This window comes from Aphelocoma coerulescens, chromosome 2 (genome assembly GCF_041296385.1).
Source record: "Aphelocoma coerulescens isolate FSJ_1873_10779 chromosome 2, UR_Acoe_1.0, whole genome shotgun sequence".
Taxonomy (NCBI): Eukaryota; Metazoa; Chordata; class Aves; order Passeriformes; family Corvidae; genus Aphelocoma; species Aphelocoma coerulescens.
This window is the reverse complement of record NC_091015.1, coordinates 81947231-81968807: the sequence shown is the minus strand read 5'-3', so window position 1 is coordinate 81968807 and position 21577 is coordinate 81947231. Positions and strand designations below refer to the sequence as shown.

General features: G+C 36.5%; 1 protein-coding gene across 4 annotated transcripts in view; it reads left to right on the top strand.

Moving 5' to 3' along the window:
• The window catches only part of RELCH (RAB11 binding and LisH domain, coiled-coil and HEAT repeat containing), a 76768-nt gene extending 55892 nt beyond the window's left edge, over positions 1-20876 (top strand). For 3 of the 4 annotated variants that reach the window (XM_069008288.1, XM_069008289.1, XM_069008290.1), the window contains 11 exons: positions 236-284; positions 632-711; positions 1500-1606; positions 2188-2287; positions 6220-6302; positions 7230-7293; positions 8823-8961; positions 9325-9441; positions 10456-10544; positions 14895-14965; positions 19093-20876. In XM_069008288.1, the coding sequence (XP_068864389.1) occupies positions 236-284; positions 632-711; positions 1500-1606; positions 2188-2287; positions 6220-6302; positions 7230-7293; positions 8823-8961; positions 9325-9441; positions 10456-10544; positions 14895-14965; positions 19093-19213 (1020 nt within the window). In that variant the 3' untranslated portion in view covers positions 19214-20876. Of the gene's footprint in view, positions 1-235; positions 285-631; positions 712-1499; positions 1607-2187; positions 2288-6219; positions 6303-6968; positions 7052-7229; positions 7294-8822; positions 8962-9324; positions 9442-10455; positions 10545-14894; positions 14966-19092 lie in introns of all 4 variants that reach the window. The other variant, XM_069008291.1, reaches the window with a different exon arrangement.
• Positions 20877-21577: the final 701 nt, after the last annotated feature.

Below are 21577 nucleotides of genomic sequence, written 5' to 3'. Positions count from 1 at the left end.
TCAGAAAATACTTTCAAGGGAAATTGTCAAACATGAGAGGATTACCTAAAGATAAATTTATAAAAGTGTTAGCAGTATGTGCTGCCTCCAGAGAGGAGATTATTTTTGTTTTGGTTTGGGTTTTGGGGGGGGTTTTAAATTTTATTTTGCTTTGTTTTGCAATTCTTTTATTTTTCTAAGTTAATTGACACTGGTGACAAGTTTTCTTACATGGGATTCATCATCCTTTGCATAGGTAAAACCACAGTTCCAGGAAATCTTAAGACTGTCTGAGGAAAACATAGGTAAGTAGCTTTTTACTCAAACGAATTGATCTTAACTGCAACAGGAAAAAACTTTCACTCTCTTGTTCAAATAACATTTTTAGGCTGCAGTTCTCAAATTTGTTATCTTTGTGAAATGTTGAAAAATCTAGTCTTAATCTGAATGGAGCACTCTGGAGTTGTAGATTGTATGTAAAGTAAAAAAAATCTCAAATTCAAATAGCAGTATTTTAGCAAATTGGTGTATATATAAAAAGGTGGTTAAATAGAATATTTAAATACACATATATAAGTCTACTATATATAATATATATATTTTATACTGGTATGTATGTATAAAACCTAAACTCTTCACTGTGTTTCATTAGATTCCACAGCAGGTAACGGAGTGCTAACAAAAGCCACGGTTCCCATCTATGCAACAGGGGTCCTTACATGTTATATTCAGGTAGGTTTGGGTTTCTGTTTCTTTGTTAAATATAGAATGGTGGGAAAAATTTATTTTTAAAAAAATATCTATACATTACTGTGTTCTTTGAAAACTTACTGTTCTTGTGCTTTGAAGATAGGTAGATGAATCGGCAGCTGTAAGTACATTTACAAGCAAAGTTTTCTAGTTGGATGGTGTTGCACATTTAGATCATGTTGTTACCATGTCCTTCTGTCAAAACTCTATTAATGTTATTCCTGAACTGGGTTCTCAGCCATTTAACTGTGAACTTTGCAAACATCATTGTGCAAAATTTACTGAAACAGATAAATTGTCTTTTGGGGCCTTCTTGCAGTCTTAAAATTTTAGTGTTATGTAGTACTGAAACAAACACACTATAAATATTACCTAATCCTCCAGCAATGATCAGTCAGGTTCTAGTATATACATACCTTACAGGAAAAAAAAATTCTTCATAATCCTGCAAATTTTTAGTGGATTGTGACCAATTATAAACCTTCAGGAGTCATAAATGTGCTTAAGTACTGTTCTTAGAAGTTTCTTTAGCAAAACAATTTATGCACGAGTATGTGCTTAGTTGATGGAACACAATCTCTTTGTGTGTTTGCTTTGAAAGGCTCTTGTTCTTCAACCACATTTTTGAAGTTCCTAAGAAAATTGTTAAATGCTTAACCTCGTTTGTTCTTTTTCATAGTTTGTTGACTCTGTAGCTGTTGGTTGTCATCAAAACCTCAGCAGTCCTTCCAGCACATTCACCACTGTACTGCCTTCTTCCCTTCTTTCAGGAAGAAGACCGCAAGCTGTTAGTTGGATTCTTAGAAGATGTAATGACCATGCTTTCACTGTCCCATGCTCCTCTGGATAGCCTGAAAGCTTCCTTTGTGGAACTAGGGTAAAGAATATACCTTGGGGTTGACTACATCTAAATACATTAGAAGCTTTTATTAAAAGCTGCTAATCTGTTTGTAATTTTAAATAACTGTGATGCTTTGGGTGAATAAAGAGTGTACTTGCTTTTTTCCCCTGGTGTAAATGTAATTTCTAGGTTAAAAATATAGCAGTTAAAAAAAAAACAAACCTGAAGTGTGAAATAGGAACACCAAAACCCAAAGAAAAATTTTCCACAAAACTAACTCACTGAGAATGGAAATTAATTTTGTATTTACCATACTATTTTCATTTGTTCTAGACATGTATTTGTATTCAATATAATAATTCATTGAAAATTATGGTCTTAAAGTTGGGCTTGGGGTTTTTTTAATTAACTTAAAAATGCAGCATATTTTCTAGACTGCAACATATTGCAAGTCCTTCAGAATGAGATAAGTATTTTGTATCCTTCAGAATGGATAAGTGCTGGAGTTTTAGATTTGTTGAACAAGGAATTCTTAAGACTGCATTTTTTAGGTAAAGAACATATCTCAGGCTTGGGAGTATTTTTGTTTGATCAATTACCCAACTGTTTTCTTCTAGTGCAAACCCAGCTTATCATGAGCTGCTATTAACTGTTTTATGGTATGGGGTTGTCCATACTTCTGCTCTTGTTCGATGTACAGCTGCTAGAATGTTTGAGGTAAGTGTTATCCAAACTTTTTTTTACCTTTTTAAAACTATAATTTATTTTTTAAAACAGGGATCAATCAGACAATGTTGCTACATTCTTAATAATTACAAAGAACTTAAATAAGCTGTGTACTGTGTGATGGAGCAGGAAGTTGTTGTTCAGTTGTTTCTGTATGTGTTCTCTGTTCAACAGCACATCTTTCTATAGGTCTGTAGTTGAACATAAGCATCTCTGAGTTTCAACTTTACTTTTGCTATACAACACATCATCAGTAGTCTAATATACAACTTACCTTTTGCAGTAGGTCTTGTGTATGCTCATACAATGCACTTACATTGTAATTCAAACTAGTTTTCTTTGTACCAGATATGGTGGTGAAGACACACATGTAACCAACTTTGTATTTTTTGTAAAAATTAAAATAATTTTAAAGAATTTACAGTTACTTTACTTGCCTCATAATGACAGCTTCATCTTTCCCTTAACATCTATAAATTTTGGTCAGAATAAAGACTCAAACATATACCTAATAAGTTTGGGTTTATTTTCACATCATGCCTTTGTTTCATCACATGTTCATTTTAAAAGGCATATGCAAAAACTCCAGGACGTACTCCATTGGCTGAACAAAGAGAACTGTTTGTCCTCTGCATGTTAGAAACACATATTTCTAATCACCATTACTTTCTCCTTCTCTCTTTTTTTGTGCATTTCTTCTACATTGACTCGTTTGGATAGCTTTGCAGGGGACCTCTAGCTGAACCTGACGTCTTGTATCCATTTGCAAAAATTAATCTCAAGTCTGCCTCAGAAAAAAAGAGCATTTAACTTACCCATTAACTTTCTTTACTGGCACTCTGCAAGTCAGAGCAGAGAGAGCAGTTAAATGACCACAGCAAGCTCCATCTTTAGACTTCAGTTGAAAACGTCCAACAAGGTCCTTTTTTTCTGGGGGTTTTTTTTTGCCCCTCCTTTTAAAAAGGAGACTGCAATTTTTGGACACCCTTAAAATGTATTTGCATAGTTTCCATCTCACAAAAGCAATTTTTATATCATATTTGTAATAATAAGCTTTTTTTCCCTAATAAACATTAGCAAAACATGTGAAAGACGTCAGTTACAACAGGCTGTTTTCTTTGTTGCAGCTTCTTTTCAAATTCTGCTTCATGTTGATTATTTTTAGGCAGTCTATGCATGCTATTTCATGTCTTGTTTCTTAGCATACTTCAATTTTTACTAAAGCCTAGGCAGCTTTCTTTTAGATGCTTTTCTTACTTGAAAATAGAAGCATATTGCCATTTCCTGGATAGCCATAGCATATGTATTTATGCATGTCATTATGTAAATTTGGGAAGTCACCTATGCAAAGGGGTGGTAATAGTTGGTTTCACTACTTGAAGATTCCATCACTCAAGGAATTTCTGTAACCTCAGAGGCTGCTGAATGGCAAAGCCCATTTATGATTAGATAATAAGATGAGGAGTATGTAACCTGCAGGACAGCTATATGAGAACAGTTAAGATTCTGAGCAGCACGGAGAGTGCAGGCCCAACTGCTTTATCAAACCTTTACAGTCTGTTAAGGGTTGGAAGGACACTGAAGTGATGTGGGGCTTTTCCACTCCTTTGCTCCTTTGGGGCAGGAAGCTTTGTGCTACCATTTTTAAGCTCTAATATGCATAAGTAATGATTTAGAGGAATCAAAACAAGACAAAAATTTACATTGTCTGTCTCACTCAAACCTTATGTGCTGCTACATGGCTTTGCCCATCCAGCTGTTCCTGTTGCTTCTGTATTAATGTTTTTAGTCAGTAGTTTCCATTTGAATGCTGATACAAACAGATTTGATTGCTCTGGTTTGAACGTGAAGCACGTAGTTGAGTTATACATAAGCTTTGCTGGTCTGTTTGGGTTCAGGGCTAGGCACACATCTTCAGAATGACACTTGTATTATAAAGCATGTTTTACTTTCTGTATGATGGAATGCATCTGTTTATCATGCTTTACCATACTTAGAAATGTAGCAGACCAGAAGGGAATGAAGCTGAGATCATTCTACATTATTTGCTTATTATACAAATCCCAAGTGTTTGGTTGGTTTTTTTTCAAAGCGCTGTATAACTGCTAGGCTTTTCTCAAAATGAAGGTTGGTAAAGAAAACTCAAGTCCCTGTTTGTCCGGGATTGAAAATTATAAGCATTCTCTATTTTAATAAATGTGAAAATTAGTAAAGCTGTATATGAGAGCAAAACCATCACAAGCAAACAGTGAGCTATGTCCTTAAGAGCTGTTTGAAGAGTAGCCCCTGAACTCAACAGATTGGCACTTGGAGTTCTTGCCAATGTAAATAATTGTGAAATGTATTAATGTTAAAATGTTTTAGTTGAACTGGCATCCTAATACCTTCTGAATAACAAGTATAGGATGTTGCAACTTTGCTCCTCCAGGTGCTTTGCAGCAATAGTGTCTTATGTTTTTATTCTGCTTCTCTCCATTCTTCCTTCTCCAGTTATTGTCTGTGAGGCCACACTGTTCTATGTCTGTGTGCACCCATGCATGCATTCACATATATGCACACACAAATGTTGCTTAATATGGAAGCTTCTGGAAAAGTCAGGTTCCTTCCAATCTTTCACAACTTAATTTGGTTTAAATTCAGAGTTGGTAAGGCAGGAATGCTCTAACAAATAGCAGAATGTAAAATCTTCTCTAGATAGAGGATGTAAATAATGCCTGGTTTTGGTGCTGATATACTGACAGCTACCACTTTTCCCAGGGGAAGATCTTAGAATTTAATTTGTGTTCATTATGCAATATGGGTAATTAGACTGTAGCTAAATATTAAAAAGACATTTCATATTTCTCACGTAAACTTACTGATAAGCTTTTTATATTTATCTCCTAAAACCAGCAAATACATGCAGGCTTCCTTACATGAGACACAAAATGTAAATATTTAATCTTTCCTATTTTATTGATGAATACAAAAACCACCATTTTGTTGCATATGAAAAAGATTTGCAGCTTGACATTTTTGAAAATTAGTAGGTTTTCATAGGAATAAAGCATGTAAAGGATATCTGCAATATATGCAGCAAATGCTTGTGTATAGCTACATAGGTAATGTAAAAAAATCACCTGGGAACATCTGGATTCAAACAACTTTGTTGTGTTCAGGGATAATGAATTTTACTGTGATTTCAAGCTTTTAACATTTGGGATGCACTGCAACAAATATATCTCTTAGTTTGCCAACAGACTTGAGGAAATACACTTCATGGATAATTTAAGGATTCTCCATTTTCTGCCTGCATAGACCAGCATGCATACTGCTTGGATGGTAGTTAAATATCAAGTAGTCCTGAATGACTTTCAGGAAAGCTTTCTGGCACCTGGGAAGGTGCTGTTTGTCATGTTGTAAAAGGTGTGAAAGGTAGCACTCAGTGTGGGGAAATCTACACACACCTGGCCTAGTCAAGACTTCTGTATTGCATGTGACAGCCACCCACTATGATAAATGCTGTTGTATTGAGTTAGGAACAGCATTTACATGAAATTGTCAAATTCAAATTGGCATTGCTTTAGTACTTAATTATGCATAACTTTATTTATAACTGTAATACATAATTACATTAGTATCTGAAATAAAACATGCAGTTACTTGCTAAAGGGTCAAGTTCAAGTTTTAAAATATCTGAAAATAGAGAAAACATTGTATTGTTGAATTTGTCATGTTTGTGCTGATTGCCAGACCACTTTAGCTTTCTTCACTCCTTTGCATTTATGAAGCTCTAGTGTAGCAGTATTTGCTTAGCTTCTAATTTTGGTTTGCTTTTTGTGTTTTTTCTTTCTCTCTCTTGGTTGTGCCGTTCTTCTTCCCATGATACTGTGCTCGCTCTTTCCGTGCATCACCTGTGATACCCCCCTGCTCCGACCATTCAGCTGTTGGTGAAGGGGGTACATGAAACTCTGGTAGCTCAGAGAGTTGTTCCTGCTCTCATTACTCTCTCCAGTGACCCTGAAATGTAAGTTCCCTGTCTTATATACCTAGCATCCCTCTTAATACATAGAAAGAAATAACCATCAGTTATGTCTCTTCATCTAGCTGAACAAAAATTGAATTACTTTTAAAGGAAAGTAACCTTTAAATCACTTATTTCTAAATAAAAAGTTTTACTGCAACACCTGGAATTAAACTGTATAAAAATGCTGAAGAAACTTTAAATAGAAAACTTAAATCCATGTAATTTAATTTTTGTTTTTGTTTTCTATATTTAATCATGTTGTCAGTTTTCAAATTTGCTTACATCATTTCTAGCAGAAAGCTGGATGCTATTATTCACTAATGCTATCAGCTTTGCTGCTGCAAAATTAAGTATCATCTGCATTAATGAAATGCAAAGTAGTTTTGGCTGCATCTCATTTCTGATAGACAACTGTGGCACTTCATTTCCTGGACATTCTGATGTGGTATTTCTTTCAAGCTAAAGAGGGATGCTTTGCTAATCTCACTAACAATTTGTTGCTAACAGATGCTACAGCATGAGTAGAGTCTTAGTGGCTTTAAAGTCTTGTGTGGGTGACTAAACCAAGAACAACCCCAAGAGTCTGCCTGCCCATCCTCAGTCACAGCTAACCCAGTTCTGCAAGTTTACCAAAGCGTTTTTTATTGCATGTTGACTGGTTTACAGCTGACTCTTCGAGGCATGAGTGAAGCATTAGTTGACAAGCGGGTTGCTCCGGCCCTTGTTACCTTGTCCAGTGATCCTGAATTGTGAGTGTCAGACTGAGACCTTGAGTTAATCCTGTCTTTTTCCTGGTCTGCTTTTTTTTTTTTTTTTTTGTCATTGCTAGAAACTAATGTAACTTAAAAGTACTAATTTTAAAATTTTGCTTTAAGTAATTTTGTTCTTGGTGTTGAATACATCTTAAAGACTGTTCTTCCATTGTAGTTCAGTAAGGATTGCTACAATCCCTGCTTTTGGGACCATCATGGAAACTGTTACTCAGAGAGAGGTAAGACACCTGTTGCCACCTGTGTTCTTGTAGCATAAGAAGTGGATGACTTTTTTATAAATCCAGAGTAAAAGAAAGGGGAACTCATAAATTCTTTCTTTTGTTGTCATATTCTCTTCCAAAATGCTTTCTGGTTTTGCAATGGCCTTTTTTTTTTTTTTTTTTTAGACAAACCAACCCTCATAACTAACAAAAGCATTTCCTTCTAAATCTCAAACAAACATAAACAAACAGAGACAGATAAGTAGAGGGGAGGCGTGTGCTAGAAGATGGTAAATCCCATGCTCAGAATGTTTTTTAAAACCTTCTCCAGTATAGTTGTGAAATCTAACTCAGTTATTTCCAAATGAAATAGTTCTATTTTAAAATGGTGACCAAAAACGTCTGCATAAGTATCTTGTACGATTTTAGATGCTTTAGGATATCCTGCTTGGCTCCCAAGTACTTTAGAAGAGCACAAGGCTCTTGTTGTTCCAGTCATATCTGCTGGTTTAGCCCTTGGTGTCTGAGATGGCACTGAAAGACATAATGACATTACCAAAGTATTCCTTGAAGATAACGTAGAGATGCAATTCCTTCTTGTTTTTTAAACGATGATACTATGGTAAAAGATAAGAATTCTGAAGATACTCAGGATTCTGCTGTAAGCAGTAGAAAGCTGGATTTTGTTTCATATAACAACTGTGCAATCCAATTTCTTCTGTAAGTCCTTGCAGCTTTTTGCAGAGCTTGCATTCTTCCCGTAATTTCAACATATTCTAAAAGAATGTGTTTGAGGAAATGTGAGTAATGTGAGTCAAGTCAGTGATGACTCACACGTACTTGGAAGATGGAAAAGTTAGAATTTTGTAGCTTGGAATGCATGCCTATAATCAGTTGGGAAGAATATTGTTTTGCTACCACACAGAAATTACTGTATCCATTGCACTAATTATAATAAGCCTTAGAGTACAGAGGTGATAGCACCTTCCAAAATGTATCATAAAATGTTATTTTTTCAACTTTGAATGCAAATTAAATACCTCTGTCATCTTATTTTCAGTTTTCTAGCCTTTAGCTGAAGAAATATTTTTAATTCCATTGATTTTGTGATGGTTACTTTTGAATCTCTGTCCTCTGCAACAACATTTTCAGCCTGTTAATTGAGATACATTACAAAAAACTCCATTACTTAAGTTGTAATTAAACAGGAAAACTCTGTAGTTATTAGTAGTAAGAGGTAAACTGTAATAGGAGGTACAAAAGAGAGTATCATACTCAAGGAAACCTCAGGAGGAAAGATCAGCTGTATGGAAGCACCTGTCTGTTGTTAAAAGATAGATCAGATTAAAACCCTGGAAACAGTCTTTAAAACATAGAGGTGCATTTAAGAGCTTGGAACATCTGTTAGAAAAAAATCTGTACATTAGAAAAAAGTCCAAGATCTGTCATCTGAAATATGGAAGGTTATAAACATACTCTGAACCGATCTTAACAATTTCTAGCATCCTCATTCTTTTGTGTTTTCTGTTTCTCTGAAAATATTTAAGCTTCTGGAGAGAGTAAAAATGCAGCTGGCATCTTTCCTGGAGGACCCTCAGTATCAAGACCAATATTCTTTACATACAGAAATCATAAAAACATTTGGAAGAGTTGGACCTAATGCTGAGCCCAGATTTAGAGATGAATGTAAGTTGCATTCATGGGAAGATGTAGTCTTCTTCTCTCTGTCCAAAAGCTAATAGGTATGCTGGTTATATGATGGGGTTTTCCTTTTTTTTCTGTAAACAGTTACTATTTCAAAGGTAATAATAAAAAGATACTCAAAGGTATCTTTTTATTTTAGGTGGTGCTACCACAAATTTTTATTTCAAGTTTGAGTCAATCCATTAAATGTGCAAGGGCAATCCCATCAAAAGCAATTGTTTGCAGCTCTTGCATGCTGATGTGTGAAGTTTCAGGTGCCTGCAGTTGCTGCATAGCACCTGTTTAATGCTAAACAAGTCTGTGGAAAGCAGTTTCAAATACTTACTTCTGTATTTACTTTTCCAGTTGTTATTCCACACTTGCACAAGTTAGCCTTGGTCAACAACCAGCAGTCTGTTGATTCGAAGAGACTGGATATCGCTACCCACCTGTTTGAATCCTACAGTGCTCTTTCCTGTTGTTGTATCCTTTTTTCTGGGGAAGTTTAGCTGTTATTTCTCTGGTGCTGAGAGAAGTTTAATATTTGCAAAATAAATAAGTTTGTCTTTGAATCTGTGATGTAAAACATGATCTATTCAGCATAAGGGAGAGGTTTTCAGAGATGGTGAATATCATGGATTAGCTGGACATCAGGTGCCCAGCAAACCACTCCCACTTCCCTCCTCAGCAGGATGGAGTGAGGGTGGGGGAGAAAATCAGATGGAGGAAAACCTCGTTGGTCAAAATAAAGGCAGTTTAATAAAGCATAACCCATGCATGGAAGCAAAGCAAAACAGAAGATTTATACTCTACTTTCCATCAGCAAGCGAAGTCCAGCTGTTTCCTGGGAGTTAGGGCTTCAGCACATGGAGCAGTTGCTCTGGAAGACAAACATCATAATAACAAATGGACCCTGCCCCCGTTCCTACTTTCTCTTAGTTTTTATATCTGAGCAGGCATCATATGGTATGGAACATCCCTCTGGTCAGTTTGGGTCAGCTGTCCAGGCTCTGTCCCCTCCCAAGATCTTGCCCACCCCCAACCTGCTGATGGGGGGAATGTTGAGAGACAGCACTGATGCTGTGCTCAGCCGTAGCCGAAGCACTGCAGTGTTCTCAGCACCTTTCTAGGTACCAGTGCAAAGCACAGCACTGAGGGCTGCTGTGCAGAACATGAACTCCAGCTCAGCCAGACCCCATACAGTGGAACTGATAGATCCTTTAAGAAACAAAGCTGCAAAAACAAAACTCTTAAACTTAACCAATAAATCAAGAAAAAATATTAAAATAATTGTATGGATGTATGAAATACATTATGTTAAATATGTTTAAGATCTTTTTTCCTTTTTATGAGTCATGAAGTGTCAAATGCTATTCCATTTTCTTAGTTTTGCTACTATCCTTGTGTTCCATAGAACAACGTTATCAGAGGACAGAAAACAAAAAAGTGTAATTTCAGAAGGCAATCCTTATAATACCTTAACAACCTGGATTTTAGTTATTTCAGAGGATTTAATGGTCAATCACTTTTTACCAGGACTGAAGTGTTTACGAACTGACATGGAACATCTCTCTCCGGAGCACGAGGTGAGCAGCTGTGTTTACTAACTGAGTATGAGATGTAGGTGGCAGAAGTTGAAATGTAATGGCATTTAAAACCAGAAGTTAAGGAGAGCTGCTCATAAGTGGTATCAAAACATGGCATTGAGGAGTTTTTTTATAAGGGTCACATGATTCCAACACCAGTAAAATCTCGTAAAATGTATTTCGAAGCTGAGGACCTCTGCAGGCAAATACTCAACTGTCAGAAATGCATGTAAAAACACAGGTCTTCCTAGACTGAAGAAAAAGGAAACATTTTTACCGTCCTTAAGTTAATCAAACAAAGGATACGCTAAAATCAATGGCTACAATATATCCAAGGTAATGCCGATGAAACTTGGTGCAGTGCAGGAAAGAAACTATTAGGATTAGGAAAGTAGAGTCCTAAAATACCTGGGATACACTTCATATCTGGAGTACTGTGTGCAGTTTGGGCTCCCCAGTACAGAAGCATGGTATTAGTGGAGAGAGTCCAGTGATGGGCTGCAGGAGAGAATGAGAGAGCTGGGCCTGTTCAGCCTGGAGAAGAGAAGACTTGGGTGAATTTTATCAGTGTACAGATAATACCTGAAGAGAAGGTCCAATGAGAACAGAGCCAGGCTGTTCTCAGTGGTGCCCAGTGACAGGAGCAGAGACCATGGGCAGAGCTGGGTTTTTTTTTTATTGTGAGAATGACTGAGCAGTGGCACACATTGTCCAGAGATTGTGGAGTCTCTGTGATTGGATACTCAAAAGCCATCTGGACATGTTCTTCCTTGGCATTTGGCTTCAGATGGCCCTGCTTGAGCAGGAGTTGGACCAGATGATCTTCCAGAGGTCCTTTCCAACCTCAGCCACTCTGTGATTCTGTGAATTGTAAAGAGCAGATTAAAAGAAGCAGACACGACAACATGGGAGTGAACAAGATCTTCTCTGGTAGTGGGAGCTTACAGAAAGCAGCTAAAACCAAAAAAAGTTAGCAGAAGAAGTCAATTTGAGCAACTTGAAATTCTTGGCCATATGTACTTTTTTGGTATGTCCTTGAAGAGGTTGAATACTAACAGAGATTGAAACAAAGAGATGTCATTTAGTTGCATGTTTGGGAAAATTTTAACAGGATGGACATTTCAAGGGATGGAGGAAAAAATTTAATCAGAATGTATAGAGGAATATTGTTGTAGTCTTTGAAGGTTAATACTGCACTTTCATGAATTACTTTGTATGTGAGAAAATTAATTTATTTTCCATGTGTTTGCAAAAGTGTCTGAATTGAGATTACTGTATTCTCTAGGAGTCCTAAGTTCTTATCTTCAGTAACAAAGTTTCTTCTTCCAGTTACATTTTCTATCTAAAAGCCTGTAGTATCAATCTTATTTTCTGTATATTATTGGAAGAACTTTTCAACCTGAAAGATTTTGAGTCGAGGAGGCTGAGTTGGAAGGAACAGGAGTCACCTGAGCATCACTCAAAGGCAACAGAATTGTGTTTCCTTACCACAGGCAGCACTGGAGATGTGGCAGTGATAGGTACTCTGTGTTCAGAGAGAGCTGGAGGATGGACTGGGATGTCTTAAGCATATATCTGAAAGCTGCAGTAGGCAAAAGTTTAATTTTCTTTCACTAATGGGATAACTGATACAAATAGTGCTACTTCATTTTTGTAGTTAATGTAACTTCTAAGATTTAAAGACAGTTCAAAAGATGCCCTGAATTAGAACAAGAGGTTTGATTGAGTTTGAGGACTGGAATAGGATTAAAAATAAATCAGTAAGTAAAGACAGCTCTTAATCCTCCATTACCACATTCTGCATTACTGTGTGTGACTTCAGGCATGATGCCAAGTGCTTTGTTTTTTTAGCCAGAGAGAAATATAAAGTTAAAAATATTTACTCCTGCTCCAGTGGGCTAGAAAACTCACTACAGGCTTTACAATTTTTATCCATTTTTTTGTATAAATGGGTATCTGGTGCTTGATCAGCTTCCTGCTTCAACAGGATGTTTATAGGCATCATGATAGAGGCTTTTGAGGCTCCAGTGAGTTCTAGTGTCTGTCTTGGTAGCCTTCTCTCTTAAAATCATGTTTTCTGAAATGAATGCCATTTACTGGCTCAAATAATTAGATGTTTGCATAAACAGAACTAAACCTTTTTTTGTTATTTTGGCTACTGTGGTGTTACTCCTTATTCAAATGGCATATCACTTGACAAACACACATTTTCTAAATTACAGAGCCTTAGCTCTAGTGTCAGTACAGAGTTTATGCTCATCTTGGAAGGGTAACGTTGTGGAATTGGCTTGTGTGGTCCTGTCAGGCAGCATTTACCACTCATACCTCATACTTGTTTTCCTTTCTTTCGTATAAATGAAAGTGTAAGTTGGGCATTTAGGTCAGACCTTCTCATCTTTAAAAGAAACATTTCACCTTGTGCAGACACTCAGATACTTTACCAGCATCTCTACTTCAATGTCAAGTCCCTTCTTCCTCGTTTTCCACTTGCCTTCTATGGGTTTTCAAAGTAACTGAGTTTGAGTTGCATGATAGTGCGTCAGTACTTGATAAAAATATTTAGTCGATATACTGCAGTATTGTTTATAAGACTTAAGCATGTTAAGTCTCTTAAGTGTCCCTAAATATAGTTAGTGCTCTAAAATATCTCTCTCTAAGGAGATGCAATTTCATAATCAGTCCTATGACCAAATAAAGAGAACCCAAGGGAATAGCTCTGAGCAGTATATGCAAAGCCATAATGTAGAAATTTAGAAATTAATTTGGGGAAGAGGGAAAAATTGCTCCACTTCATCCAAGAATTACACAGCCTTCCCAGAAGGAGCTGTGCAATGGATGGGAACTCCATCGTGTTATTGAAATGATCCTGGGTCCTTGACGAATTATTCTCCCCTTTGATCAAGACTTTATATTGTTGATATTGGAACATCTGGATTCAGATAGATGTACAAAAATGTAGGGAAACTCCAGTGCACAGGTAGCAATGCTGAGTAACAAAAATTATGGTGACTGCTTAGAAATTTCAGGGCTTTTTTGATACAGAACAAAAAGCTTTCTTTTTCTCTGGAATTCTGAATGTATTTCTCTTGTACCTCTGTACTCTTGAGCATTAAGTGTTTGTATAACATTTTATGTAAATGGAGGACAGCAAATTTAGCAGGAAGAGCTATAGTCCAGTTTGAATGCCACTCGGAAACACTCAAGGGTATATAAAACCTGCTACCTAAAATGTTTCAAATGCTGAAGTAATACTTGTGGAGAAATAGAGTGAGAGGTGGTACAGATCTGCAGACCAGGCCACATCTTATCAGTGTAATTAATGGTTGTGCTGCAGATGTCCAAAGTGACTTGACAGAAACCAGCATTTTAATGTATACAAATACATTTAAAAATAGTTACCAGTTGGTAGTAACCATTAGTGACTGATCTGTATTTTAGAGATTGGAAATAGGTTTTTTCTTTTCTTGTATATATTCAGGTTTGGTAAGACACTACTAATTTTAATTGCTTGTAGCTTTTAGATTTTAAATTTAGTGTCTCAAAAAAATATTTAGCTTTTTTCTGAGCTGTGAGCAGAGGAATTTTCCGTTTATGCAGTGTGTATATATATATATTTATAGTTTCATGCTTTGCATTCTAACTCTTTTGCCTAAATGTTTCAAATGCTTTTGTCTTAATGTGTTAAAACAGTACTGTTGTGAGCAGGGCAGGGAGGCATTTGCCTGTCCCATGAATTAATTGTAGGATTTTTTTACTCTTTTTAAAGCCTGCTATTAGGAATCATTCCTTTACTTTTGGAGAAATCTAAAAATGTCAGTGTGGAGGTGTTTTCAGTCTTAAATACTCTGCAGAAACCTTTAGCACTGTAATTGCTTAAATAAAGGGAAAAAGCCAGGAGTCATAGGAACTCTGGAAGATACCAGTGGAATGATACTGAGTTGATTTTAGCACTTCCTTCCATTAAGAGGTTGTCTTAGGATGCCATCACACTTTTTTCTTTTCTTGCTTTTTCTTTCATGCATAATGTTCATGAAGATATAGTGTGTCACAGAAGTGAGTGCTTTAACTTTGTTTTTAAAAGCCTAAGGTAAAAGGAGGGAGTCTTGGACTTCTGTAGCTATTTGGAAAATGTTTTCTTCTTTAAGTTGTTTTGAACGTTTTTGTTGTTTCTAACCACAAGGCATTATCAGATAACTGGAACTCAAAAGCACTTGAAAAAAAAAACAGGGAAACATTTTGAACAGTTCTGCTAATGTCAGAATTATTTGCAGAGTAGATTTCGTAAGAAGTATTAATGTAAAAGGAAGAATGTCAAATGTCATGTATCTCTCTCTTCCTTATGTGTCTTAGGTTATTTTGAGTTCTATGATAAAAGAATGTGAACAGAAAGTGGAAAACAAGACCGTCCAAGAACCACAAGGGTAAGACTTCCACTTCCCTTTTTTTATGCGCCTCCGGAGTAATTCTGGAGAGTTCTGCAGAGTGTATTCCATAGTGGTGTCCAAGGTTTGTGACCTGAAATCCTGCACTGACATATGCTGTATTTGAAAACAGGTTTTAGAAACTTTAATAAAGTGGTTCTTTCTGTCTTCAGCGTAAAACACAGGACAACAAATTTTTTATAGGAATTATGTTCTTTGTTCTCAATTTTGTATTCATTTGAAGCAGTATTTAAATTTCTGTCCTGAATGGAGAAAGCAGGGAGTGCCTGGCTAAGTGCTTAGAGCAGTGTATGTAGCAGACACTTTGCCACCCATGGGGGTGGCAGCCTGCAGGCTGAGGGAATTGTTCTGGTTCTGGGAATGGCTTGCTTCAGGCTGCTTTCCTGGTTCCTGTGTGACTGGTGCACATGAGAACAGTTTCTTCAGTGTATCAACTGAGTGTGCTGGTTAGGAAGTATGCTGCCTTTGGGAAAATGCCACCTGTGTTGCACTTGGGTAAAACATCCTTTCCACAAACAGAGCAAACCCAGCTCTCCAGGGAGGCATCAGACACATGGTGCATGTGCATCCATTTGCCTCACATGGTAGAGATGGTATCATATGTGTGCACTTCCTGATAATAAAAGTAACCAACAGACCCACATGGGACATGGAAATTTGGAAAGTTCAGTGTCATTACAATGAGTTGTATGTGCTCTGTTGCCTGCTTATTGCCTGGAATAACATGCCAGCAGGTAAATTCTTGTGGATTATTATATAGCTTAATAAATCCTTAGCAGTGTTGCCAGGAAGCGTGTGAGAAGGTATCTGAATAGAAAATCTGTTCTCAATCACAATACTTGGTCACGAGAATTGAGACAATTGTTGAAGCTTGTTCATGTCATGCTTCTTTATCTGTAAGAAACTGATAGAATTTACTTTTTGAAAGAGCTTGCCCATAGTCCTGGAAGCAACTGGTAGTTTGAGAATGACTAAAGTGGAACAGGTGTGCAAGAATTGAACAGAAGCGTGAAGTAGAAAAAGGGTCAGTCTCTCATGCACAACGTAAAATACTTCAGGCTTTACTAGTAGTAAATACTTCAAAATCAGAGTCAGTCCTATTAAGCCATTGCAGAAACAGATAAATCCAAACCTGATACAACATCTAGTGTATTTTCTTCTAGAATGCAGCTGCTGAAAACTAAGATATGCAAAGGATAAGTCTTTGCAATGTGTTCCTTTGTTCTTTAATTATCCTTCCCCTTTCTTATTCAAAATCAGGCTATGGTTGCAGTCTTGTACTGTACAAAATTAACAAGAAATATTTTACCACTGAAGAAATGACCTTTTCATATACATAAATATCTGTTTTCTTGCTAAGCCTTCGCTAATTTCAGTTCCTAATTTCAGTGACAAATACATATTTGACAAAGGATTTAAATGCAACTGGGATATAAATTGCTGGGGTTTGTTAACAGCATGGGAATGCATGTACAGAAATTAAAATGGATGCAAAAGCAATCATAAGATGTTATCTTGTCTTTTCCCTTTACTCTTAGAAAAAGTTGGTCAAAATGATATGGGATCAAAGAAATAGGTTTTTTCAGAACTTTGCAATTTTAAGTATTGGATAGCCAATTTTGTTAAACATTTTATTTAGTAATTAACCAGGTATTTCAATCATGGGCAACAACTTATGTTTCAAACTGATTGTTATAAAATGCCTACCAGGAATGTTTGTTTTGGCCTAGAGCTTCCCCATAAAACAGGCAGAGCTCTGTGTTAGCATCTAATTCATCTACACACCAGGAAAAAATTTGATGTTTACACATTATTTTTGTTTGTGGGTTGGGTTTTGTTTGGGTTTTTAAATAATGAATAAATGCAAGGACTTTTCTGTAGGACTGATTGTTTCTAAGAAGATATACTATTGCTGTGTTGGGTTCTTTGATTATTTTTTAAAGATGTGAGACTCAAAATTATTCAATTCCATATTAATTTTTACTAAGTTTAAATATTCAATTTGCATAGTAAAGGAAGTACTTTGGGGCATATTTAAATTTTTAAGTATGCTGGGTGCTGTGGATTATGTTTCTATTTACAGTAACATAGTATTAGAAAACATGAACTTCTTGACTCTGCAGTTGTTAATTTTTAATTTTTGACATCAGATGGCTGATACCCCTAAACTGTTTCAAAACTCAATGGAATGCTTCCTTGTTTTTCTCAAACTTATTCAGGATCATTAGAATAATGAAAGCACAGTTTGTTTAAAACTACAGGTTTGTCACCAGTTGCTAGGCTTTCTTTTCTGAAGTGAGCAGTTTTATTTTCTTAATGATGCTAATGCTTGGAATGTACAGTATTTCCCAAATAAGTTTTTGTAGCTACACACAATTCCAGGATACCTCAGAGTCTGAGATAGCTTCTTGTCCTTAACCAGCTGATAGTGAGTGTAAACTGTTATTTACATAATTTATATGGCCTTGCTTTATCATGAAATCAAAGGGAATTGCATAAGACATCCATCTTACAGTAGCAGTAATTTCTCTGCTGAGTTTTATCAGTTGGAAATATGTGATTCATCAGTTGACTGGAGATGTTTAATCAAGCCAAAGATGTCTGGCTGCCTGATTGTTCCTGAAATAAATATTTTACTTTAAAAGTTTATAATTAAACTATCTGCAAATCCACAGTACTGCTTTAGTGAAAAGCTTCCCCTTTATTTTTAAGGTGCTTTAAAAAGAACCAGAAATCGTTATCACTAAGCACCTTTTCTGAGAAAGTACTGGCTGCATCCCTTCTACCTTTGAAGAAATCATTCAAGTTCTGTTGAAACAATTCAGAGTTAACTTCAGTTTGATCTCCTTGATGCAAGTGTATCTAACAGAACTGTTTATAACTTTTCAGACTGAAAGGTCAGTTCCTGGAATCTGGCCTTTGCCAGTAAGACAGATTTTGTGGTCTTAGCTATAATTTTGAAATGCAGAGTCCATGCTGAGTTCACAAGGGAGAATTTATTTGGTAATGTTTTCTAAAACTGTCCTTGTCTAATGTTGAAAAACACTTGCCATTTTGCCATTTTAACTACAAATATAGGAAGTATGGAATATTTATTAATATTCCTGCTATGTGTATCTGCTCTATCTTGAGACAGATGACTCTTGCTGTGCTAAACAGTCATATATATCTGAAGTTGAGCTCACTGATATGTTGTTAATTTAAAAAAAAAAAAATCTGTAAATTTCACAGCATTGGGATAATTTCTTAACATATTGTTCAAAGCTTAGCATCTTGTAGCTTCAGCATTGATTGGATTGCTCCTTCCAGTCCAGTTTGTGGGAAACCTATGGACTCTCTATTGTCCTATCTAGTATGTCTCAAGTAGGAACATCCAAGCACAGGTAACAGGAGCCACATTGACAACAACCAGAAGGAGAAGCTCCTTACCCATCAAGAGGCTGACCCAGTAGGACTCAGAGTGGGGTTTGCAAGAAATTTATAAGGAGATCAAAGGAAAGCTGATTAAGTAATGTAAAATAAAGATTTATTGAGAGTTACTAGGTTGAAAATCCTCACCAATTTTCAACTCTGCTTGGGTGCAAGTAGTTGGAAAATAAAGAGTTGAAAATTAAGGAGAGAGCTCACTGTTTTGTACTTACCTTGCTTTTGCTTTTCTGTACACATTTGCTAATGGTCACTGTTGGAGGCAGGGGACTTGAGTTAGAAAGGTCTGTGTCTGAACTAATAGTGTTGAACTTAGACTAAATAAACATAAGGATTGACATTTCTGGTAAGAAGGCAAAGCCAGTCCTTCACAGAGGTATTTGTCAGTACAGCAATTCCCAAACAGGTAGCAAATGCTAGTGTGGTGACATCCAAAGCTACTAAAAATTAATGTGCACAAAAATATTTTACCATTTTCACAGGCCCTGTGAACACATTATAATCAATTTAACAGTGTATATATGGAACTAAGTAGTGATGGGTTTTCAATTCTTCTTCACAGACTGGTCTTTTTTGTTGAAACTTCTGAAACACAAAGACTATTTAGTTGCTTAATAAATAACAGCATAATGTTCTTTTTAATTTGTAGTCTTATGCCACTAAATGTTTTCCTTTCCTAGCTCAATGTCAATTGCAGCGAGCCTGGTGAGTGAAGATACAAAGACCAAGTTTTTGAACAAAATGGGTCAGCTGACTACATCAGGTGCAATGTTGGCTAATGTGTTCCAGAGGAAGAAGTAAGATGGGAAAAGGAACTCCCAGCTAACACTAAGGTGGACCTCACAGAGACTGGTTCCTGTACTTGAAGTACTTGCCTTTTAATTTCTTCTGTCTTATGTTCTTGTAGTATAATTTTATTCTAACCTCCAAAGATATTTGCACTGCTTTTGAATATCGCTGTGTATCTGTTAATTTTGGGTTAACTGTGGTTGATATAAAACTGAAATCATAGTCTGTACCAAGTCCCTGTTCTGTGTTCTTGTCTTTCCAGCATAATTTTTTTATATAGTGGAAGGTTTTGGTTTTTTTTATTTTCGGACAGGATATCAGCAAATATCTGTATTATACATGGAGCTATTCTGACGGTACTTAAAATAATGTAAATTTGAAGTCATTGTCATGAAGTAATAAAAGTGGAGATTACTTATGTATTTAAATTATGAGAGAGTAATGCAGATTTTTTAATTATGTTTCTAAAAAGAAGAGGAAGAGCCACCAGCATTTGTCTGTGCTTCTAGGGTTGTTTTTGTACGTATTGTGCATCTTGAATCCAGAGGAATTGCAGTGTCTTATGTATGAGACTGCTTGCACTGCATCAGTCTGCAGGGAATGCTCATGTTTCAGATGCTTTATGCTGACATTGTAAATGCTGTACAAAGTCCTTCAGATAAAATTCTCACATCTATGTGGTTTTTCGAGGGATTTCTTTTCTTTTGTTGGGTTTTTTGTTTTATTTTAAAGCACTTTACAAGTCTCCACATCCACAGGCACTTCCATTAAGTAAAGGAAAAACATGATAAATTAATAAATGTTAATAAATGTGTAAGCTACTACACAGGGTCCCCAGTACAGTTCTGCAGGCAGAGGAAACCGTATGCAGGAGAGAGAGCTCACAGCTGCACTCAGTGTGCAGTTCTGCGAACTGTGAAAACTGAAGATACTGTGTTGTTTAGATTGAATTTCAGTTCAAATTTAATTTTGGAGTATTTGAAATTATGTTGAGTTTGATGTGCAGTTTCTTTAAAATGTTAAGTAGACTGACTACATACTTTTTGAAAATGACATTACAGGGAGGATATTCAACAACTACTAAATACTTTTGTTTGCAAGGAAGCATTAACAACTAAATCCTTTTCTTCTTACACAGCACTTTTTTTCCCCCTCTCTATGTCAATGTAAGCTTCTGAAAGTAAACTCAAGTGCATGCATGAACTGGTATGAGGTAGCAAAATATAAAAGCTCAGGCATTCTCTGACATGGTACCATTGAGCTGGAAGTATGGACATCTTTGAGGACAGGGAAAGCAAAACTAGTGAGGGAATAAAATATTCCCTCCTGAAACAGAATAGGGATGGAATAGCACGTCGGGTATCAGCCTTAGATGGAAATAATGGAAATAACTTGAGGCTCCTCCTGAGTGCTTCATGTTTGTGCCTGTGCTGTTGCCTGCCACGTTTGTGTTGTGACAGGGCCTGTTGCTCACGTGCGCACCATCCGTCCCCTTACACTGCACTGATGAAGCATTTTTCTGGAGGTTACAGACAGCTCCATGCCTTTGTGTTGCGTTACCATGAAAGTATGCTTTTAGCAGACTGACTGTGAAATGGAGACATTCCTGAGGAATGGGAAGTGGTGACATTCCTCTCTATTGTTCTGTTGTCAATAAAAAGTTTTGTATACCTGCCTTGTCTTGTTACTTCTGCTCTTCCCTGAATAAGATTATCACATCAGCAGAGCTGTTACAGGAGAGACATCTAATGCACCGAAAGTCCTTACCCTTAAATCTTTTTACATAGCAGGTGGTGGATTGAACTTGCTCAATTTCCTATCTGTGTGCTTGGCTTCTAGACATGCGGCTTCACTGCCATTTTCATGCAGGGTCTCCTCCTGTGTCTCCTGTGTTACAGTTTTGGTTTGGGGCTTTTTTCTCCTTCTCTTTCTGACTTCTCCAGCAGTTGCAGTGCCAGAGACAGCTTTGTAGGCATGAGACTGAAATAACACATCCATGGTTAAGCTTCTGTTTTCCAAAGCGGGGCTGCTCACCTACACTGAACTTCATCCAGTGTTTGGAAAACTTACAAATCAGCACAAGCCAAAAAACTGGGACAGCAATTTAACTGTAAAGAAAGTGGGATGAGACTCTTTAGTTTAGTATAAATGTAGCATCTTTACCCCAAATAGATCCAGTCTCTCTTGAAAAGTGTAGCTTTTGCTACTCAGGGTTCTACTTCACACTAGTTGTAGGAATTTGAGCAAGGATCCCAGGAAGAGCAACACAGTAACTACTGAGGTGAAAAAATTACTGTGTAGGCAGCAAACTTCCAATGCAGGTTGTCTTCAGGAGTTTTGCCTTCCAAATTTCAGGTATCTGTTAGTATATGTTGG